Raw genomic sequence first — 21,279 nt, forward strand, 5'->3', positions numbered from 1 at the left:
AGGGGAGGCAGTGGGAGGAAGTGGCAGGTGGAGAGGGAGAGAGAGGGAGAAAAGAGGGGTGGGGAGAAGGAGGGGGGGCGGTGGAGAGAGAGAGAGAGAGAGAGAGAGAGAGAGAGAGAGAGTGAGTTAGTTCAGAAAATAGGTAATAGGGCATGGGGGTTTGGAAAAAGAGCAAACCAATGAACTAACACCCAAGTGCAATTTGGCTGCCCATAAGAATTATCCCGGGGAACTATTTTTTTCCATTTCATTACTATGAAATATGTTTTCCAAGGAATCTACGTAACATATATTTAAAGGCTAGTGTATTATAATACATCAAATACTCACAGACTCACAACCTACCTTAAGAAAATGAACACTGCCCACTGTTGAAGCTCCCTGGGTGCCCCTCTCCACCTGTCCGCTTTTCCTCTTCTCTCCTGTTTACTACTTCTCCTGTCCTGAAGTTGCAGCCCAGAAATTTGCAGTTGCTTGTCAAAAGGAGGCAAAGGAGAACACTTAGTGTGGGCGAGAGGAGAGTGGAAATGATTTTTCTTCAAGAAAACCTGCATGGAGTTTCTGTCTACTCTGGCCATAACCTAGCCTCTTAGTGCTGCGAGATCACTTGGGTGGTTTTGGGCATATAGATAAGGCGTGGATGAGGGGCTGGCAGGGACTGCACTCAAACTAGCAGAGTAACCTCTTGACTGGGCACCTTCTCCAAATTAGAGGCATTAACTGAGATCATTCTTCTATGTGGAAATGTGGTATTTAGTAGCCCCATTGAAGGCTGTTACTTTGCAAGTGATAACTTAGTGGAACTTTCCTATAAAGAGGGACTTTTGTTGTCTTTTCTGGGACTTGTAGATTGGTCTCTTTGAGTCCTTTTAGGCTTGTTCATCCTAAGTAGGCAACAAGTAGAAGTAAATCACAAGGAAGGGCATGTTAGGAGGGTTACGAGGAAGTACACAGCAGAGAGGAGAGAGGTGAAGGAAGCTTAGGCTGGATTCCTTGAGGAAGTGACTGTCTGGTCCAATATGGAATCCTTCCCCATGCCTTCCGCTTTGCCTGGCACAGAACAGTTTGTTGAATTGCTGAGTTGAAATGAGACAGACATAATCGGTCAGCAAAGCCTCCACAGCTTTCTAGCTTAACCATGCTTTTCTATCATCTACTTCGATTCCAACTCCACTGTTTCAGAACTGTACGCAGAATAGAAATCCACAGAGAAATCTCTCCAGCATCAGCAGATCTGTCAAATGAAGTGATGTTTTAGGAGTGGCCTCAGAGGAGCCAATGGTCCTTCAAGACTGAGACTTTAATTGCTGCAAAAGGCTCAGAAATGAGATAGCATTTTTCAACCTAAATCTTTGAAGCAAGGTTGTCAGAATGTTCTATAGCAAACCTTGGGGCTAAGCCGACATGGGTTTGGGGAAACTGGTGATCAGGTACCACTCACGGGCTTGGACAGTCGGGGGATGGCAGATGAAAAGCAGAATGTTCTGAGTCATAGACTGAGGTCTAACTAGGTCATTGTGGCTGTAAGGTAGGTTTTCTCAAGCTTGGCACCACTGACACTGTAGATCAGATCGTTCTTTGTTGTGGGTGATTATAGCACTGTGCATTGTTGCATGGCTTCCAGTCTCCTTGGCCTCTCCCCACTAGATGCTGGCAGCATCCTCCTCCCCTCAAGTTGTGACAACCAAAAATATCTCCAGACATTGCCGCATGTTCCCTGGTAGGAAATTCGCCCCCAGTAGAGAACTACGGCTGTGGAGAATGTGTCTACAGTAGTTTTTCCTCAAAACACCATTCTTAAACCACCTGCAAGAGAAACACATAGCATACTCATTGAAATGCAGAATGCTATAGGCCATCCCAGAATCACTGCGATCCCAGCATTTGTATTTTCAATGAGCATCTGGAGAAGTTATTATATATGGGAAGTTTGCAACCCATGGTCTTTACTACTATTTGAAGCAGGGATTTTTTGTTTTTGATAGTCCAATAATATATCTTCATGACATCTGCAAGGAAAATTCTATTTTAACGAGTTTCCTTTAAATGTAGGATTTTGTTTAAGAATTCTATTTCTGTGTCCTGTAAGACAGGGCTTGACAATACCATGAGTAACCTTTGCACAGCTGCTTAATATAGTATTTTCCAACATAAAGTGTGGCCATCTACATAGCACTGACCTTCCTTTCTACACCAATCAATGTCCCTTCTACTCTAGTTGGCGAGCACAGCTTGCAAGTCCTACCATTCGATGTTCATAGAAGTTTGGGCAAGGAAATCCATGATTATAGAAATATTATCTGGTCGAGAAAACTCTTTACAACTTAGTATCACTTAGTTTTAAGGTTAGGCCTAGCATAGTGCATGGAAGAATCATAAATAGATATTTAAATTTAGTTGAGGGATGAGATGGGTTTTGAGTTTTGAATATAAAGTAAGTTATTTTTAACTAGCCAACCTCAAGATATTTTTGTGGAGGCAACTTCAGTCTTAACATTCTTTGATAAATGGAGTGTATGATTTCTGGGTACTATGTACTTGGTTAATTTGGGGAAGGGGTTTAGATGTTATTGAACTGCACAGTGGTGGTGGTTACTGGGAACGTAGTACATACATAGGCAACGGAACCCTAGGAATTGGAGGGTTAAAATTGTTCAATAAGAAGTAGAAGACCTGAAAGAAGAACAAAAAGACTAAAAGTTAGCAGAGCCTGCCTTAACATTTTTCTTAAGGCTGACTCAATGACAGCAACTAACATTGCTAACACATTTCCTATGTGTTTAATGGACATTATCTCAGTTAATCTTCTCAACAGCACCAGGAGGAAGGCACTCTTGTTATTTGCCATTGTAGTTAGGAAAACTCAAGTATAGAGGCAAAGCTATGATCTGAATGTAGGTCTCTCTTTCTAACGTATGCTCTTAATCACACCACTATAGGTTGCCTGGATTCCAAACAACTTAACTTGCAAAACATCCTCTATGGGACAAAGGTTCAGACAGGCTCCATAGATGTAGCTGTTAATCTGTTATATGAAAATAGCTTTTGATGTAGTTCATAATTTGAGCGTCTACTCTAGCGGCATCATTATCTACCTACCATGGTCTTGAAGAAGTGAAACAGTGCTGAGGGAAGTGGGGACTGGGAAGAAGAAACTCCTCAGGACTGGGTAATGATTATTACTGGAGTCACCACGTCCATGCTCCAGGAGTCCAGCAGGAGGAGAGCAAGGGCTTGGAGCCACAGGGACTGGGGCAGAGGGGCCGTTATCTCAGCTGGTGCAAGTATCGGCTGGAGCCCTTTCACCAGCTCTTAGCAACCTGATTCTTTGTCTACACTCTGCCTCTGCAGCATACTCTCTTTCCTTCCTCCTGTCTCCCTCTAAGACATTCTCTTTCACCTGAATTCATTCACTTAAAAGGGACAAGAGGAAGACCATTCAAAGTGATTCTTCCTGCTCTGAATTCCCTCAGGGAAGACCAAGGCTCTAGGCCCCTGAGGGACCCTAGGGGACTCCATCAGTCACTATAGAGGAGAGAGAGGTCAGGCTAGCAAGGAAGGTGGTTGTCAGAGCTGTGTGTTTTCAAAAAAGAGGCAGCAAGCTTGCTTTATTTAAAGGAGGGAGAAGGAGGGGGAGAGAGAGAGAGAGAGAAAGAATGAAGACATGGTATTCTGATCAGATCATATAGTTTTTTTTTGTTTTTTTTTTTATTGCATTTTAGGTTTTGGGGTACATGTGATGAACATGCAAGATTGTTGCATAGGTACACACATGGCAGTGTGCTTTGCTGCCTTCTGTCCCCTCACCTGTATCTGTCATTTCTCCCCATGCTATCTCTTCCCACCTCCCCACCCCCCGCCCCTCCCCCATTTCCCCCCAACAGACCCCAGTGTGTAGTGCTCCCCTCCCTGTGTCCATGTGTTCTCATTGTTCAACACCCGCCTATGAGCGAGAATATACGGTGTTTGATTTTCTGCTCTTGTGTCAGTTTGCTGAGAATGATGGTTTCCAGGTTCATCCATGTCCCTATAAAGGACGTGAACTCATCGTTTTTGATGGCTGCATAATATTCCATGGTGTATATGTACCACATTTTCCCTATCCAGTCAGATCATATAGTTTTAATATTCAATTAAGTATATTAGTATTAGAATTTACTGGCTGGGTATGGTAGCTCAGGCCTGTAATCCTACCACCTGAGGCGGGTGGATCACAAGGTCAAGGGATCAAGACCATCCTGGCCAACATGATGAAACTCCATCTCTACTAAATATACAAAAATTAGCTGGGCATGCTGGCATACACCTATAGTCCCAGCTACTTGGGAGGCTGAGGCAGGAGAATCACTAAACCCTGGAGGCAGAGGTTGCAGTGGGCTGAGATCGAGATCATGCCACTGCACTCCAGCCTGGGCAACAAGAACAAAACTCTGTCTCAAAAAAAAAAAAAAAAAAAGAATTTCGTTGCGTTGTTTTAGTCGGTGTTTTCATGATTTTTTTTTCATCTTTGAATCTTTACTTCTTTTGGTTTTGCTCGCCCTGCTCACCTGGTCTGCAAAACACAGTACCTCCCAAGACAGGTCATGGCAATGTAAGTTTTTTTTTTTTTTGAGATGGAGTCTCGCTCTGTCACCTAGGCTGGAGTGCAATGGCACAATCTCAGCTCACTGCAACCTCTGCCTCCCAGGTTCAATTGATTCTCCTGCCTCAATCACCTGAATAGCTGGGATTACAGGTGCCTGCCACCACGCCTGGCTAATTTTTTGTATTTTTAGTAGAGATGGGGTTTCACCATGTTGGCCAGGCTAGTCTCGAACTCCTGACCTCAGGTGATCCACCTGCCTTGGCTTCCCAAAGTGCTGGGATTAGAGGCATGAGCCACCGCACCCGGCCAGCAATGTGACTTTTACAGTTGCCAGTACGCTGTATTACAGGGTGGGTGTCTTGCTTGTGGTCTACAAAATTCAAGTTCTCCAAGTCACACAGAAAGTGCCAGTCGGAACATAAACTCAAGCTGTCACTGGTCTTTGAAATGTATTATGCACCTACAGTGGCACACTTCCCGCAAGAGGGCCAGTGCTTGGCCTAAGTGTTGGTGGGTAAAACTGCCAGAGGACAGGGTCCTGTGGCTGCTTCTCCTTTCTTTCTTTCTGTACGAGGTCATCCTGTAAGACACCTGCAAGTCCAAAATGCTGCAATTCAAGGCCTTTCGTGTAGTTGCTTCAAGATGTCTTGCTGTTACAGGTTGATGCACTTACACGTATACTTGGGGTAGAATTTTGGGCTCTAAGTGAGCCGCTTATCATCCATGCTAGGGGTCAAGTCAGCAGGGAGGCTTTCATCCCAAGGCCCTCCTGTCTGTACTTGGTAAGCACTCCACTTCAACAACTGTTAAGTGTTTTGTGGTGACTGTCCCTGTATTAGGGACAGAGAAATATCCACTACACAAGAAGAAAAATGCTCAAGTTGAAGGGAAATAAAGGAAGCTGACTACCCTTTGTTTCTTTTTTTCTACCCCTGAAAGGAATCTAAACTATGGGACCTCAAAATCACTAAGCTGAGGAAAAGTCAAGCTAGGAGCTCTATCAGGCAAACTGGCTTTCTATTTTATTCCTAAATAAGATATCTGTAAAGATAAAAATGCTACATACCTCCCTCACAATGTGCCCACAAGGAAATTCCTTGTGAGCCTCAGAATCTTTATCCTAAAACAATTCTGTTGAGTTTCACCCTGGCAATGCAAACTGATAGCTTCCCATCACAGATGCGGGACAGAAAGTCATCGCTCTTCTCAACTGAGACAAATGCGTATCTGACTGCTTCCACTATTTGTGTACAAATGTAGGCTCACTGAGCCAAACTAAATTGTGTATTTGGTGTAAGGCTGATCAAGGACTCAAAAGAATGCAACCTTTTGTCTCTTATCTACCTGTGACTTGGAAGCACCCACCCTCACCTTCATCTTATACATATTTATTGATGTCTCATGTCTCCTTAGAATCTAAAAGCAAGTTGTACCCGGACCACCTTGAGCTGTCGTCAGGACCTCCTGAGGCTGTGCTCCTAGTGCATCTTTAACCTCGACAAATAAACTTTCTAAATTCATTGAGATCTGTCTCAGATATTTTGGGTTCACACACCCCAAAGGACTCATTTTCTGGTGGGGGTGGAGACAAAATTGAAAGTGATGTCAAGAAATCCATATTTCCATTCACCAAGTAGAGAGCAGACACCACCAGGAACCCAGATTCTGTATCACATCATCTTGTCTATTTTAAAGGCTTCCCGTGGGAGTGTCCACTCTCTGAATAGCCACCTCAGAGATAAAGTGCTCCCTTTAAGAGAACAAAGCTAATTATATTTATGTCTTATTCAAGTCATTCTTTTTATCATGATGGCAGTGGACTTTGAAGTCTGCCTAAGATTCTATGGGGATTTTCCTAGATAGGAGCATAAAAACATGACAGAGAAGCAGACCTAATTTCTGTGTCCAAACATTGCCCCTCACTCCCTTTATGTTAAAAGCATTGAAAGAAATAAATAGGACAACTTAATCGTAGCGTTTCAACTTCTGGGAGAAGTAGCAGGGGCTTAGGATGGGATTCACTGTGTTCAGGCATGTTTTCATATTTGGAGATACTCACCGTCTCTCGATTAAGGGATGTAATAGAAAAAAATCTAAAAGTCTGGATAAGTGGAAACTGAGAGATTCCTCTTTGTTTGAAGCTCTGCCCTTTGCTTTGCTAAGTTTTTCTTCCGTCTTCTTACTGTGTATCCTCTGGGCACCTGGTAGGTAAAGACTCCTTCTGTTTGCTCAGCCTCCCTAAACCTCTTATCCTCCACAACCACTATAGCACCAGGTATGAACACTTAGGAATTTGATGGAGGTGGGGTAGGATAGGGACTCTCGTTAAAAGGACCAGGTAGGGGTCCCAATGCCCACAGCTGTGTGACCCTAGGAAGTGGCTAGTCTGGCGTCGGTGACTTCACCCCATGTTCTCGTGATTTCCCCTCTCTATCCCTACTCAAACCTTTCCCTGCTCCTGTCCCGGGATGATAAGAATAGGTTTCTAACAGGGCCATGTGTCATTCTGCGGTACCATTTTCATCCTTGGCAAGAGAAAAAGATGGGGCCAATTTTGAGCATAGGCAGAATGAAAGATGCCTACATGCCATGATTTTCTTTTTGAAAACCTGGAGAGAGAGCATGTCAAGGTTCGTCAGTCCAAGGGGTGTAGGAGATATCTTACGAGACGTGAAGGATGTAAGGAACTTGGAGAAAAGTGACAGGAATAGAAACAGTGTTAATTCAAGGGGACAAGAATCCAGAATTTTGTCCTAAGCTGTCTTTCAAAAACAGCTTTCTGTCACCTTTGTGTTCACCTAGGTGTAAGGCAACCTGTGTAGTCCTTTGCTCCAGAGACTCCTTCTAGGAAAATCTTGGTATCTAGTATAATTTGATTATTCTGATGAAGACAGGAAAGATCAGGGACTTTTTCTCATTTATAATTTACTCTTGAATTTTATTAATTTTAATACAATTCTGAAATTTTAGCTTAATGTCAGTTGGGTTTGATTGATATCTTTAATTGGGAGAATATGTAAAGTTGTACCTAACATATATTTTCTTCTCCTTGGAGGAGTTATACCTAGAACTGCTCAGTTTATTTCCACATGAATGTGATAGTGATGACTTATGTATGTTTAAAGTTGTTACGAAAATTTGGATGCAAATACCAAGAGCTGCTTTAGTCAGTGGAAATACTTTGGACCTTAAAGCCTGGTAACCTGAAATCAAGCAACAGGATTGGCTCAGAACATTTTTGTAAAGCAGTTGTCTGAATACAGATTAGTAGTAATACTTGGAAGTGGTAAAATCGTTTTCTAATATCAGGGATGTGAGAAATTTGTGATGGAGACTAAACATTTCAGGGTTACTCTGTCATCCCAACCATCAAAAAGCAGCCAGTGCTATAGTGCAAAAATAAATATTACAGTTGCCACGGAAACTGAGATCACCTTGGAGATGATTAATACCAGTAGGGCTAACAGCGGAGGTTGCAATCACAGCATTTCTGACCAAATGAATCATGACCAAATGAAGAGCAGAAAACATTTTTTTATAAAGGCAAAAGAGCCAAAGTCTTTTTTTCAGACCATTTAAAAATTACCAACATTTGTTCTCTGTGAATAAAACAGTCTCCTGTGAAATGGATAGATTTTCAGTTGGCAAACAACTTTTTCCCAGATCAATTTTAGGGGTCTGGAGCATCTTTTTCGGGATACAGTAGAGAAGTTTTGATAATGAAAATCCACCTTGTACTTACGTACAAGCACTTTCCCCTTTTCTTCTCTATTGTATTTTCTTTTAAGTTTTAAATGGTTGTGGCTTTTACAGAGATTGCCTTGCTTCAGAGACCTTTGCCACACCATCAAATACATGATGCCATCATCAAAAGTTCATTATTGGACCCGAAGAAATTGTTGTTGCTTAAGCAAAAGAGTTATTAATAGAATGTAGAGACAATTTAAAAAATCTTATCTGGTGTGGCTGGGTAGAGATTAGGCTGTCTTGGTTTTAAAAGACAGTATAACACACTTCTCTTAGAAATCTCAGTATCAGGGGTAGAAATGATAAAAATAATTATGCTTTTAAGATAGAGGGTTGCATTATGAAAATATTATTAAAAATTGAACAATGTCAAAATTATTTTGATGTCTGTAACTTATTTTGCAATACTTCCTTCTGGACAAAGTAATGTTACTATATGTATATTAGTAATGATGAATAACTTGGCTGTTGTCACAGAAAATCATGGAAATCTTAGATGCTTAATCCAATAAAGTATTTCTCAAATCCAACAATATCCAATTTAATATTCATCTTAGTATCACAGGAAGAGACCACAGATATCTTATGCTTCCTAAGGTGATCCAATAAGAAGTACACAGTACCATGTATAAAATAGTCTTGCCAAAAAGCCCTACCTGCTCAACTGACCCATATGCAGAATATATGGGGCAGAGAAACTTGTACAAACAACACTAAAAGGAAGCAATCAGCTAAATCCAGAAGGTGGAAAATGATGCAGGACAAATTGGCCTGGTTTCTTTAACAAAGAAATTACAAAGAAAATTAAAGATGAGGAAAAAACTAAAAGAGATATATTAAAGAGATACAGTTGGGGGCCGGGTGTGGTGGCTCATGCCTGTAATCCCAGCACTTTGGGAGGCCGAGGTGGGTGGATCATGAGGTCAAGAGATCGCGACCATCCTGGTCAACATGGTGAAACCCCATCTCTACTAAAAATACAAAAATTAGCTGGGCTTGGTGGCACATGCCTGTAGTTCTAGCTACTCGGGAGGCTGAGGCAGGAGAATTGCCTGAACCCAGGAGGTGGAGGTGAGCCAAGATCAGGCCATTGCACTCCAGCCTGGGTAGCGAAACTCCGTCTCCAAAAAAAAAAAAAAAAAAAAAAAAAGAGATACAGTTAACCAACTATGATGTGTGGACCTTATTTGTATCCTGATATAAAGAAACCAACAGAAAAAAAATTATAAAACTACTGGGGAAATTTTAATATGAAGTAGAATATTTGATAATAAAAAATGTTACCTTTTTTGGTGGGACAATAGTACTGTGATTCAATTACAATGAGAGGAAACGCCTTTGGGGATACTGAGATATTTAAAGATGAAATAGGATATCTTGGATTAGCTCCAAAATAATTCAGTGTCTAGTGGGTGAGACCTTCACTTTAAAAAAAAAAAAAAAAGAATCTCATTACTATGGAGACTTTGCTAATAATAGACTATAATACTATTAGAAATAGTACTGAAGACAAGAATGGGTGCTTTTAAAGATCTGGCAAGTATAAGTGATTGTGTGTAGGCTTGCAAAGGGTAAAACCATTTACTGAAGAATAAATATATTTATTTCATTGTTAGAGATAAAAGGCTCCAAATCAAAATGGAAGCAATTAATTAACAAGCATCAATGATCATCTTAGATCTCTTTCTCTTGGGAGCTTAGCTGATGAAGGCTGTTGCTCTCATGACAGAGATAGGAAGGTGAGAATAGTGAAGGCTGTAGAGCAAACACATGTATATTAAATATTTCCCTAGGGGCCTCCTCCAGGCTGAGTCAAGTACACCTCCTGGCCTGGGTGCTTTTTCAGAGTGTAGCTGAGAATATATGCTGCCTTGCTTCTCAAGTTATGAGAAGACTGTGTTAGCCTAGGGGACTTTTTCTTTTCTTTTTTTTTCAAATAATGATTTTAGTTCTCAGAAGATCTTTCACTGAGAAGGCAAAAACCCGAGAAATTACTCAAAGCCATTCATTCACAGGTGACATGACTTAATAATCGTTGAGTTTCTGGATCATCTCAGAAACAGTCTTTTCAAAATTGTTTGCCTTTGGTCTTCCTGGCCTTATCCAGCCTCTTCATTCTGAATTCTTTGTTTCCATTTCCTCATCCTTCACGCTGTCAGGAGGGGGTTCTCTGTGCCTATGAGGTTAGCACAGGCCCCAAAGCAGAAGGATGATCCAGACCAGAGGGAGTGGCTAGTGTCCAGGGTGGGGAGTGAGCTAAAGGTTATAGCACACGGCCACATCCATGCACTAGTGGATGATTTGGTTATTTAAATCTTGTAAGCTCCTTGAAGGATGGGGTAACGTCTTATTTGGCTTTGTTTTCTCAACACCTTACATGATGCCTGATGTATAATGGGTTCTCAAAAAGCAATTGGACAGTGGCTATCTGATGGTGGAATCATGGGAGACGTTTCATTTTCTAAGTCATACAGTATCATTTTATTTGAATGTGTTTTTATATGGTGACCACACATTATTTCCATAACCAGAGATATTATGCAAATAATTTTAAGTATATGGATAATAATTAAAGTTTTAAAAGCAATGGTGAATAATAGCTTTCTGTGTCAAGAGGAAAAATCTAGACCTAGTTGAGAGTCTAGACAGGGAACCGTTAATGGAAAGATTGGATGTGGGGCATGAAATAAAATCTAATGAATGATGATGCAAAGGGTTTCAAGCTAAGCGGTTTGAATGATAGAGCTGTCACCACTGAGAAGAGAAAAACTATAAAAAGGACTAAATTTAGAAGGAAAGGTATAGAGTCCAGTTTTGCTATGATAAATTTCATTTGTCTATCAGACATCTAAGCAGAAAAAACAAGAGACTGACATAAAGAAGAGTTTGGGAGTCATTGGCATTCAATAGTTTTTAAAGCCATTAGATCAGCAGTGAATGAGAGTAGATTCAGAAAAGAAACAAAGACAGCTCTAGAGCACTCCATTGCTAAGTGCTAGTGAAGACAGAAAACCCAGCCATGGGCACTGGGAAGAAGGGATTAGCAAGGTAGGGGAGAAAAAAAAAAACAAAAAACAAACAAACAAAAAAACCTGGGAGGGTATGGCATCCTGGAAATCAAGATTGAGAGAGAGAAACACAAAGAAAGGTAGCTAGTATGTTGAGATGACTGAGAATCAAAAATGTTTCCACTTTTCTTGCTACTACATTGATCCACGTCCCAACTCTCCTTAATTTTTCTCTTTGCTTCCAATATTTTCCAAACCTCAGATCATTACCAAGTTTATATTCCTAGAGAACCACTCCTAATATAGTTCTCCTATGCTTAGAAAGTCTTACCACTACCACAGAGCCTGGTTACTTGGCCTGGCTTTTGAAGTTGTTACTCATCTGAATTCCAAGTACCTTTCCAACCTTACCTTCTTTTTCTCTCCAATTTAAATTCAATACTCCAGGCAGGCCACGTGTCCTGCAATAGATTTTACTTGTTCCTAACGCTAGGTCTTAACTTTGGCTGCTGTTATCCTCTGTAAGATTGTCTCTGAAGTATTTCCTTGGTTCATACATATTCTTTAAAGTCGACCTCAAGTTGCTTCATCCAGAGAGCACCACCTTCTTTTTAATTTTCCTTCAGGATGTCAAGAATAGTACAAGTCTCATAGGTTGGTTCCCAATGCCATAACTAGAAGTTACATGATTGTGCATGTGACACTTCAAAGTATTCTTAAAAATCTGTTCTTTATCTGTTTAATAAAATTAATAATGTCAAAATACTTTTCCTACTCAATTTGAAAGAGTGAATATTTGCATCTAAAATTTATTTTCCTACTTTTCTGGTATCTGCTGTTACCAGAACATGTAAATGTGTAAAATTTCATTGAGTAGGTTTCTATTTCGGGTTTACATCTAGGAAATGAAGGTAATTTGCATACACAGGTAATATTAGAATTCCTGGGAGACTAGAGAATGAGAAAAAATGTGCTGTACCAATGATAGGACCTTGATAAATGTAATGTAATCTGCAATTCTCATGAAACTAACTGAAAATGGGTCATTTTGACTTATGAAATCATGAAATTGAAATATTATGTACACCTGAGTAATTGTTTCATTGACAAAATGGAGGCAGTAGTTCCTTTACTTTAAATAGGGGATGGGCCTTAAGGTTAAATTGAAAATATATGGGATAAAAAGATAATACAAAGTTAATGTGTCAAAAGCTGTTTGGCCCATTTTACAAGTATTGAATTCCTTTTGCATTTCAGCAATAGCTTTTATATTTTCTATGTTTTTGAAAAGATATACACAGCCATTGAAATTCCTTTCCTTATTCATTCTGTGTTCAAATGAGCCAGAGGACCATTGTATGCATGCCTCCTCTAACTCCCTGCAATTGGTTTATAACCCAATCACTGCCTTATATCACTGTAAAACATAAAATTTTATAACCAGCCACATATGTTCTCCCTTTCCTGTCATAGAGTCTTTGACAAACTGACCTCTCAGTATGGGACAATGAAATTTAGCTTGTATTTTCCACCATGAACTAAAAAGTGAATTAATTCCACCAACATTCCTTGGGAACCCAGTAGGTACCAGCACTAGGTAAGCCTTTGATATGTTAAAATCAGTTTCAGAATTTTCTGGGCTTTTTGGTATACAAATAATTCAGGGACATATATGGATTGACAGTAATTTCCTTTGACCAGTGAGCCAATTCTTGACTATGGCAATAGAAGTAGGTGAGTGAAAACAGCACGTATAAAAGATATACTTATTTATACCTCCTCTGTCCATTGGACATTTTCACATATTCTCCCTTTTCTTCCATTGTAAGCCCATGGCCAGTGTCACCATTACATTGCAAAATGGTCAACACTCAGTTCTACCTCTCTTTTAACCTATCGACAAGAGAACACAGCCATAAAATTGGGTTAACAAAAATAAATAAAGAATTGAAAGAGAAGGGGCTGAATGAACCACAGATTAAATATTAAGTGTTTAAGTATTCAAGAGCAGATCATATTTTTAGAACTAGATCTTTTTGGTGGAATTTCATAACATACAATAATTTTATGTCAGAATTTCTTAGTGTATATCATTGCCAGAAAAAGCCTGGTAAGAAAAGACTGGTTTATAGTAAATGTACTTCGTAAGTTTCTAAACGCCTTGGTAACCAATATAAAACAATGTGGTGTTCACATGCCAAAAAGAGTGTATTTCACTTACATTACTTCAGAAGAGAAATTTTTCCTATCATTTATGGTGAGCATATTACACAGTAAGGAATAATTAATTATACCCATATATTCAATTTATTCCAGATTCCAAATGTCCTTCATATTTTTTGCTTATATGTATTTTATTTGACCCTTTTCAGGCCTTGAAACAGTAAGAGACTTTAATAACAAACTCTTAAAATGCAAGAGCCTTTGACAAATAATTCCTTAACTCTTCAACTAACTGGCTGGAACGTTAATTTGACTTTTCAGTTTATTACCTTGTATTATCATTTACAATGTTAACACACTTGGAATTTGGAAATGCTTTAGGGAAAAATACTCATCTAATAAACATAGAAAATATCTGAGTACAGAAAAAAAGTGATTTTAAAAAATAATAATTTCTTAACAGCTTTGAGCTATTGATGACTCATTAGCTGATGACTTCAAATGAATGATTAATTCACTAACCCTTAGGGTGACTGACTCAAATGAACTAGATAATAAGCACTGTTAATGCCTACTAAAATGTATTTTAAAATCCACTAAGAATATTTTCTCACTGCCTCAGTGATTAAAAATTATAAGCTTGGTTTTATTCCAAAATTAAGTATAAATAGAATGCCTTTTACTATGCATGTGCTTTTAATAAGTAGGAAAAAACATATGGCATTCTCTCCTCCTCTCTTATCTCCCAAATACCACACTCCTTCCTTCCTTCCCCCTTTTTGCCTGCCTTCCTGTACATGTGGTTTATTGAATATGAATGCAAATGTCTTATTTTAGTTCCATACATCTTGCTGAAAGACAACATAATGGTTTGGAAGGGCTTAATGGCACAATTTTCATAGCAGTGTTAGACAGTTAATACTTTAAAACATGAGAAATCAAAGTAAAATATGAAAAATTCCCATTCTAAGCTTGGTGCTGTCTCCAGTATCAGTCCCAAGTATAACCTTAACCCCAACCCAACAAGATGTGTGGGACATTTCAACACTATGTTTCCTTCCAGAAATTATAGATACTTCCCTCTTTACCAGTCCTAAGAAACCCCAAATCTAATCAACAGATTTTGTGCATATGTGTTTTTTAAAACTTGGTTTGATTCTAACTGAGGCAAATACTAGGAATCAACAGTCCTGAATTCAGGTCTTGACTCTGCTGACTTCAGCGCTGCACTAGGTGTCAGCCTTAATGTCCTGTTTCTTCCAAATTCCAGGTGTTTCTTTTTCTATTAGCAAATTATTCCATCTTTTGTACTATACCGTGACCGTGTCCACATTACAAACAGTTGAGCTGTACATATAACTCTACACTTAATTTGTAGAGTACAGATGCTCCTGGGGACAGAACATATACTATTTGGTAATGAGAAAGAACTAACAAATTATTGTAAGTTTCACAGTTTTAAATTGTGAATTAATAAGAGAGAAGACCAAAAAAAGAGTGATATTTTTCCTCTGTTATTTTTGTAATAAAGCAACTGATGAACCAACCAGGAATAAAGGATTGCAATAAGAAGAGAATAACCCAAGCTGAATATTCTGCCCAGTTTGCTGAAAACCACCTTGATGTGAGAATAACAAAATACTATGTGTAGATACCATGTTTTTTGTTTGGTTTTTTTTTTTTTTTTTTTTTTTGAGACAGAATCTTGTTCTTTCACCCAGGCTTCAGCACAGTGGCACAATCTTGGTTCACTGAAACCTCCACCTCCTGAGTTCAAGCAAGCATATCCAGCTAATTTTTGTATTTTTAGTAAAGCTGCGGTTACACCATGTTGGCCAGGCTTGTCTTGAACTCGTGACCTCAAATGATCTGCCCGCCTGGGATCCCAAAGTCCCGGGATTACAGGTGTGAGCCACCCTGCCTGGCTGAGGTTTCTTATATTCTCTTTATTACTTCCTTTTTCTTATACACTGACAGTGAGAGAGGAAATAAAAATGTAGTTTACCTAACATGTATCTCAAGAACAGGAACTGATCTGCTGATATATGAGGGTTGTACTGCTTCATTTTGTCACTTTAATGAGCCCTGTTCTTGGGCAGGCATTATTTTTAAGTTATTATTCGTTATGAAGTGAAGTGTTCCCCCACCTCTGATTACTATGTTGAACTAACCCCTAGTACTTAAGAATGTGACTGTATTTGGAGATAGGACCTTTAATGTGGATATTAAGTAAAATAAGGCTGTCATGAAGGGCCCTAATGCAGTCTTACTGATATCATAATAAGAACAGGAAATTTGGAATACACAGTCACCAGGGATGTTCAAAACCACATGAGAGCACACTGGCAAGCCAAGGGGAGAAGCCTCAAGAGAAATCAAAGCCACCAACACCTTTTCCTAGACTTGCAGCCTCCAGAACTATGAGAACATACATTTTGTTGCTTAAGTCACCCAGGTTGTGGTACTGTATTATACCAGCCCTAGAAAACTAACCTGCTGTCTTAAGATGGCATCACCTACTAAGTAAAAGGCACTTCAATGAAGTGGGCCTTTTTTATCTTATGCCATCATCCTGGGAAAAACAGCATATAGAGAGAAATCAATGAGCTACGTCAGTGTGCAAACACCTCACAAAGGACTTTAATCATCAAATGGGAGATTAAAGACAAAGGCCTTCAATAATCCAATAACAACGTTATACACACTAAAAGCTTGATACAAGGTCTAAAATAGGATTACATATAGGGTCAAGGAAGGGTGACAGAGCAATCTGTCGAAAGTAAGAGACAGGATAACCAAAGTACCACTCTCACAGTTTCTACTTAGAGAAGAAGCGATTAAGATCTCTGAACAACCTGAACACCACAGCAGGCAGACGTATGTCAGTGGTTAGCCAGCACCTAACATTTAAAATGTTATAGGAAAATTATTGATCGACTACTGGATCTTTTCCTTTTTTATATATTGTACTTATTTTAGTTATCTGTGGCGAATATAAAAGCTGACTGCTAAACAAGGAACTCAAAATTTCGTAAATCGTTAAGACCTACTATAGTATCCATTTTGATACACACTTGTGTTAAACCATGTTTTTCGTTTTATATTGCCATTGTTTCTTTGAAGATTGTACAGATGGAAACATGTATGTAAGCCAGAAAGCTTTACAAGTGATGGGTGCCGGGTCTTCTGGCTCCAAAATCCACACGCCCACCGCTCTGCTGTCTTGCAGGTCCTGCCCTCACACTTTGAGAAGCAACCTGCTGCAGGGAGACTGGGACAGGCCGTGAATCTCCATCTGAGAGCATCGAGAACGCTGGACCTTTAGAGTGAGAAAGAAATTTAGAGTTCTTACTCATCTCACTTCACAGGTGAGGAATTCAAAGCTTGACATTAAAAACAGTAATTGAAATTGAGGGATTAAGTGATTGGCTCAAGGCTACATAGCCAGGGTGGCAACGGCACTGAGGGTGTATTGCACTCTTCTCACCTACTCTAGACTAAGAACCTTTACCCACCGCTCCATATCCCCATGTTACGGGCTAACTTGTCCCCCTGAAATTCATATGTTGAAGTCCCAACTCCTTTCCCCTCAGAATAACCGCATTTGGAGATTTAAAGAGGTAATTAAGGTAATTAAGATGGAACAAGGTATCTAGAACGCAGTTCTAATCTATTATGGCTGGCGTATTTTCTAAATAATTTTTAATATTTATAAAATCCTAATGGAAAGGCACAAAATAGGGTCTAACTAGAATTCCAGGTTTCATTGCTTTTAGGTAGAATTATACCAATGTGGTGACATCAGCTATGTCATATGCATCTGATACTTTAATTAGTGATATACATCTTTGATTAATTTAAAATGAGAAAATTATGTATCATTTAACAAAGTTGATTTGCTTGATAAACGAAAAACTCGAGCTTTTTGATGAAGAGAAGATTGAACTCCAGGAACCACTACTTTAAGCCTCCAATTCCTTTAGGTGAATCATCTAAGACCCATGATTGTTAATCCTCTTCAAATTTCTAGAGATCTTTCAGGGATGAACTGAACAAATGATACGGCTTCAGTCATCTGTCACATCAGGGGTGTTGAAAGCCACTGTTTTCAAATCTCAGTGCTACTAAGAAATACAGCTTGCTGGATGCTGTATTTGGTTATTTTCCTGAGAAAAAAATGAAACTTTAAATGAAAACAATTCTAAGATGACATTAAAAACCAGTCTAAATAATTGGATAGACCTAGCTCTTTAACTTAATAGAAGCAAAACTTAAAAGCCGAGATACTCAGTATGTGTACTAGGGTATCAAGTGCCCACAGTAGAACATATCTGAAAGTGTGAACAACAGTACTTTAAGCAGAAATGTACATTTTATTTAAAAAGCAGTAGCAAAGGTGTGAAGAACACAAACTTCTAACAGAAGTTTATTAAATGCTTTATAGTAAAATATTGAGCCCACTCTATTACAATACACAGGCTTAATTTTGTAACAAGCAAAACTGTGTCTCAATTGAGGGAAGCTTGTGATGCGAACGCAATGTGGAATTCTGGGGAGCAACACAAATGGATCCTCCTTCTGCTCTTCCATAACTGTGACACTGATGTTCAAAAATGCTTAGGTATTGGGAGAGAGCTGTAGAATTTCCTGAGTATTCTATTCAACAGTTCTTACAGTTACGTTACCTTAAAGGAAAACATGAAAATTTTCTGATGGAAACATCCATTTTAATATTTATTATCTTCAGTAACTAAGAAACACAATCCTAAAAATGTATTATACCATAAGAAAGTCTTTGGAGTTATCATAAGGCTTTCCAGCACAAGGTAAACTTCAAGGCAATTTATCAAGAACTAAATGTTTTTGAATTACCAAGCTAGTGGCATGTGAAGGTGAAAAGAAATGTCAAGGTTAGCCAATTGTTTTCCAAATACCAGGATCTAAAACATATTGGGGGAAAATAGGATGTGGGAATGAGGGGCTATTGGAAGTAACAGATGGTTAGAAAAAGGTACTGAGACTAGTTAGCATTAACTTGCATGTAATGTATCTTCATTCATTAGTCAACATTGCCTTCATGTGTATAATTATTTCAGGATAGTATTTCTACAACGTCTATTTGTTTATCAAGTCAGCTTGCAAATTTTGATTCTGAATACCTAAAGTTATAGCTACTAAAATTGCATTTTGATATTTATCCATAAGTATATCTGGCATTGTCAGCGATGGCTCTTGGATACATTGTTTCTTGATATAACATCACTGAAAATAGAACTGATGTTGAAAAAAATACTACCTATCTAAAACTCAGGATTCACAATGAACTTAACCAATTCACATCATTGAGCTCACACTGAAACTAGATCTCTTTCATTTTAAATAAGTTAACCAAATCCTACAAAGAACAATTATTCAGAAAATCACAGCCTAAGGCAGGCATCCCCAAACTTTTTACACAGGGGGCCAGTTCACTGTCCCTCAGACCGTTGGAGGGCCACCACATACTGTGCTCCTCTCACTGACCACCAGTGAAAGAGGTGCCCCTTCCTGAAGTCGGCGGGGGGCTGGATAAATGGCCTCAGGGGGCCGCATGCAGCCCGCGGGCCGTAGTTTGGGGACGCCTGGCCTAAGGTTTGCACTCATAGCCATCCATAATACGTACTGAGTATTGGGACTGAATTTGTACTCCTGGTCTGCACCTTGGTACCCTATGTTTTCCATATTGGACATTCCATTTTATAAATAGGGCAATCAAAGAACTTAAAAGTAAAGAAAATAAGTTTTAATTTGGATGCAAGTATTTTGCATTCATATTACTAAAAGAGATCATGCTTTCAAAGGAAGAGAAAATAAAATTCTATGTGATAATATAGAGTACTGCAGTCACAAGTAGCCCAAACATAAAACCATCTTCATTACAGAACTAAGCAGCCAACTCTAATACACTACAAACCATTTGATTAAAAAGGCTTACAGCCAATGCTTTAAGAAGGAAACACCAGTGAAAACAGTTTTTAAATATGTACCCTTGTAAAACGATATATTCTTTTAACACTAAAATCTTGTTTCAGAAGTTCCCCGCTTTAGGTTGTTACTCAAAAACTCATCATGTTCAAAACTCAAATTATTGTGAGATCTTGAAATCATAAGAAGCTTCTCCTTATTGGTAAAGTCTTTTTTGATGGCAACTTGGGGCACAAGTAACCTATCCATTGGGTCCTCTTTGTTCTCTAGTTTCATATACCCCTTGCTGTTGTTCCGATCCAACCTGGGCCAACTTGGATGTTTCCGTTGTTCTGCCTGAACAGTTAGAGTGGAGGGACCCCGGTCTAAGTCTAAGGACTTTGAGTGTGACGACAGCAAATGCAAGGATGTATTGGATCCAAACTGTCTTCTAGCAGCCCCAGGAGACAAGAGCTGTCCAGGCCCAGGCCCGAGAGCCATAGATGACTTGTACTGACTGGACAATGACTCCCCGATGGAATTATTCCTTGGTAGCATGGTGCTGACAGGCTGAAAGGAATCACTGGTGTTGGGCAAAGGAACCACAAGGGAATCCATTGACAAGTTCCTTGACCTGCTTTTGAGGTTGTCAGCATCTTCAGTGATGTTATCTATACTGGGCTCATCAATAACACAGTTATTAAGTTTGATCACAGGCAATGTAAAAGCACTGATGGATGATGACACAATTGACTTGGTTTTGCATTTCTTAGAGCTGCTGGTCTTATCATCAGATGTCTTGGAAGGAGGTGGATAGAGGCCAAAGACAGAGACAGAGCTGTCAGAGAGCAAAGGGGGCATAAGATGTCCAGAACTCTTAGTTTCATTTAACATAAGTTCATCCTCCTCCACGGAGCTGTCCATTCGAAAACTGTTCCGAAAACCCGAGAAAGAGGCGATCGTATTTGCTGCCAATCTGGAGGCACAGGAGCTCCCATTCTGTTTTACTTCTGTCTCTCCCAACAAGCCAGTGTACGTGCCGTTCATTTGCCTCTGCTCCTTGATTCTTAGCGTGTGAATGTCAATGACTGTGGAATAGATATCCCTCATGTGTATGATTTTGGTCTCTTTGTCACGGTTTTCATGAAGAATGGCGTTAGCACAAATGAAAATGAAAATGCCAATCCCCATGGTGAATGGACCAAGCATTTTCATCTTATCAGAATGCAAATGCTGCTCGAAGAAGCGAACCACCACGCCGCCCTCATTCCGAATGACCTGAGTTTCATTTGTTGACAGCGTTGTTTCGGCATCAATAAAATGTTCTTTTTGGGGCCAATATCCAAGAACGGCCATGGCAATTCCTATAATGGAGATGAGTACTCCTAAAATAAGAAAAAATCCAGATGGGGAATAAAGCCGGATTTTACCACGAACAACCACGACATCTGCCCGGGGCCGGCGCCTGACGGGCTTCTTCTCTTGGGTAGCAGGAGACGGGCTGAGGTTGGCAGGCTGCTGTGATCTGGCGGAGTCTTGCCTTTTCAAGGCGGCCAGGCCGGTTATCACTCCACCAGTTGCTATCATAGCTTGGCCTTTTATTCTGGCAGGAAAAAAAAAAAAAGGAAAAAGATGATCTAAATGTGTTCTTGGGGTATCAGCATCAATTCCATTAAACAACTGTTTACATAGAATTTTTGTTGCTGTTACAGTTTCATGCGATTAAATGGGGTAGAATCACTTTTTAATTGACATAGTTTTGGTACAAATTTTATTTATGGACTAATGTAAATTTCTTGAGATTTCTTTTTTGGCTAAGTGAATATCTCTGGG

The 21,279-nt window shown here is 39.5% G+C and overlaps 1 protein-coding gene across 2 annotated transcripts in view; it reads right to left on the reverse strand.

Moving 5' to 3' along the window:
* Positions 1-17,856: 17,856 nt before the first annotated feature.
* The window catches only part of TMEM200A (transmembrane protein 200A), an 89,434-nt gene continuing 86,011 nt past the window's right edge, over positions 17,857-21,279 (reverse strand). For both annotated transcript variants that reach the window (XM_010342996.3, XM_074397468.1), the window contains exon 2: positions 17,857-21,049. In XM_010342996.3, coding sequence (XP_010341298.1) covers positions 19,558-21,033 — 1,476 coding nt within the window. In that variant the 5' untranslated portion in view covers positions 21,034-21,049 and the 3' untranslated portion in view covers positions 17,857-19,557. The remainder of the gene's footprint in view (positions 21,050-21,279) is intronic.

This window comes from Saimiri boliviensis, chromosome 4 (assembly GCF_048565385.1).
Source record: "Saimiri boliviensis isolate mSaiBol1 chromosome 4, mSaiBol1.pri, whole genome shotgun sequence".
NCBI lineage: Eukaryota > Metazoa > Chordata > Mammalia > Primates > Cebidae > Saimiri > Saimiri boliviensis.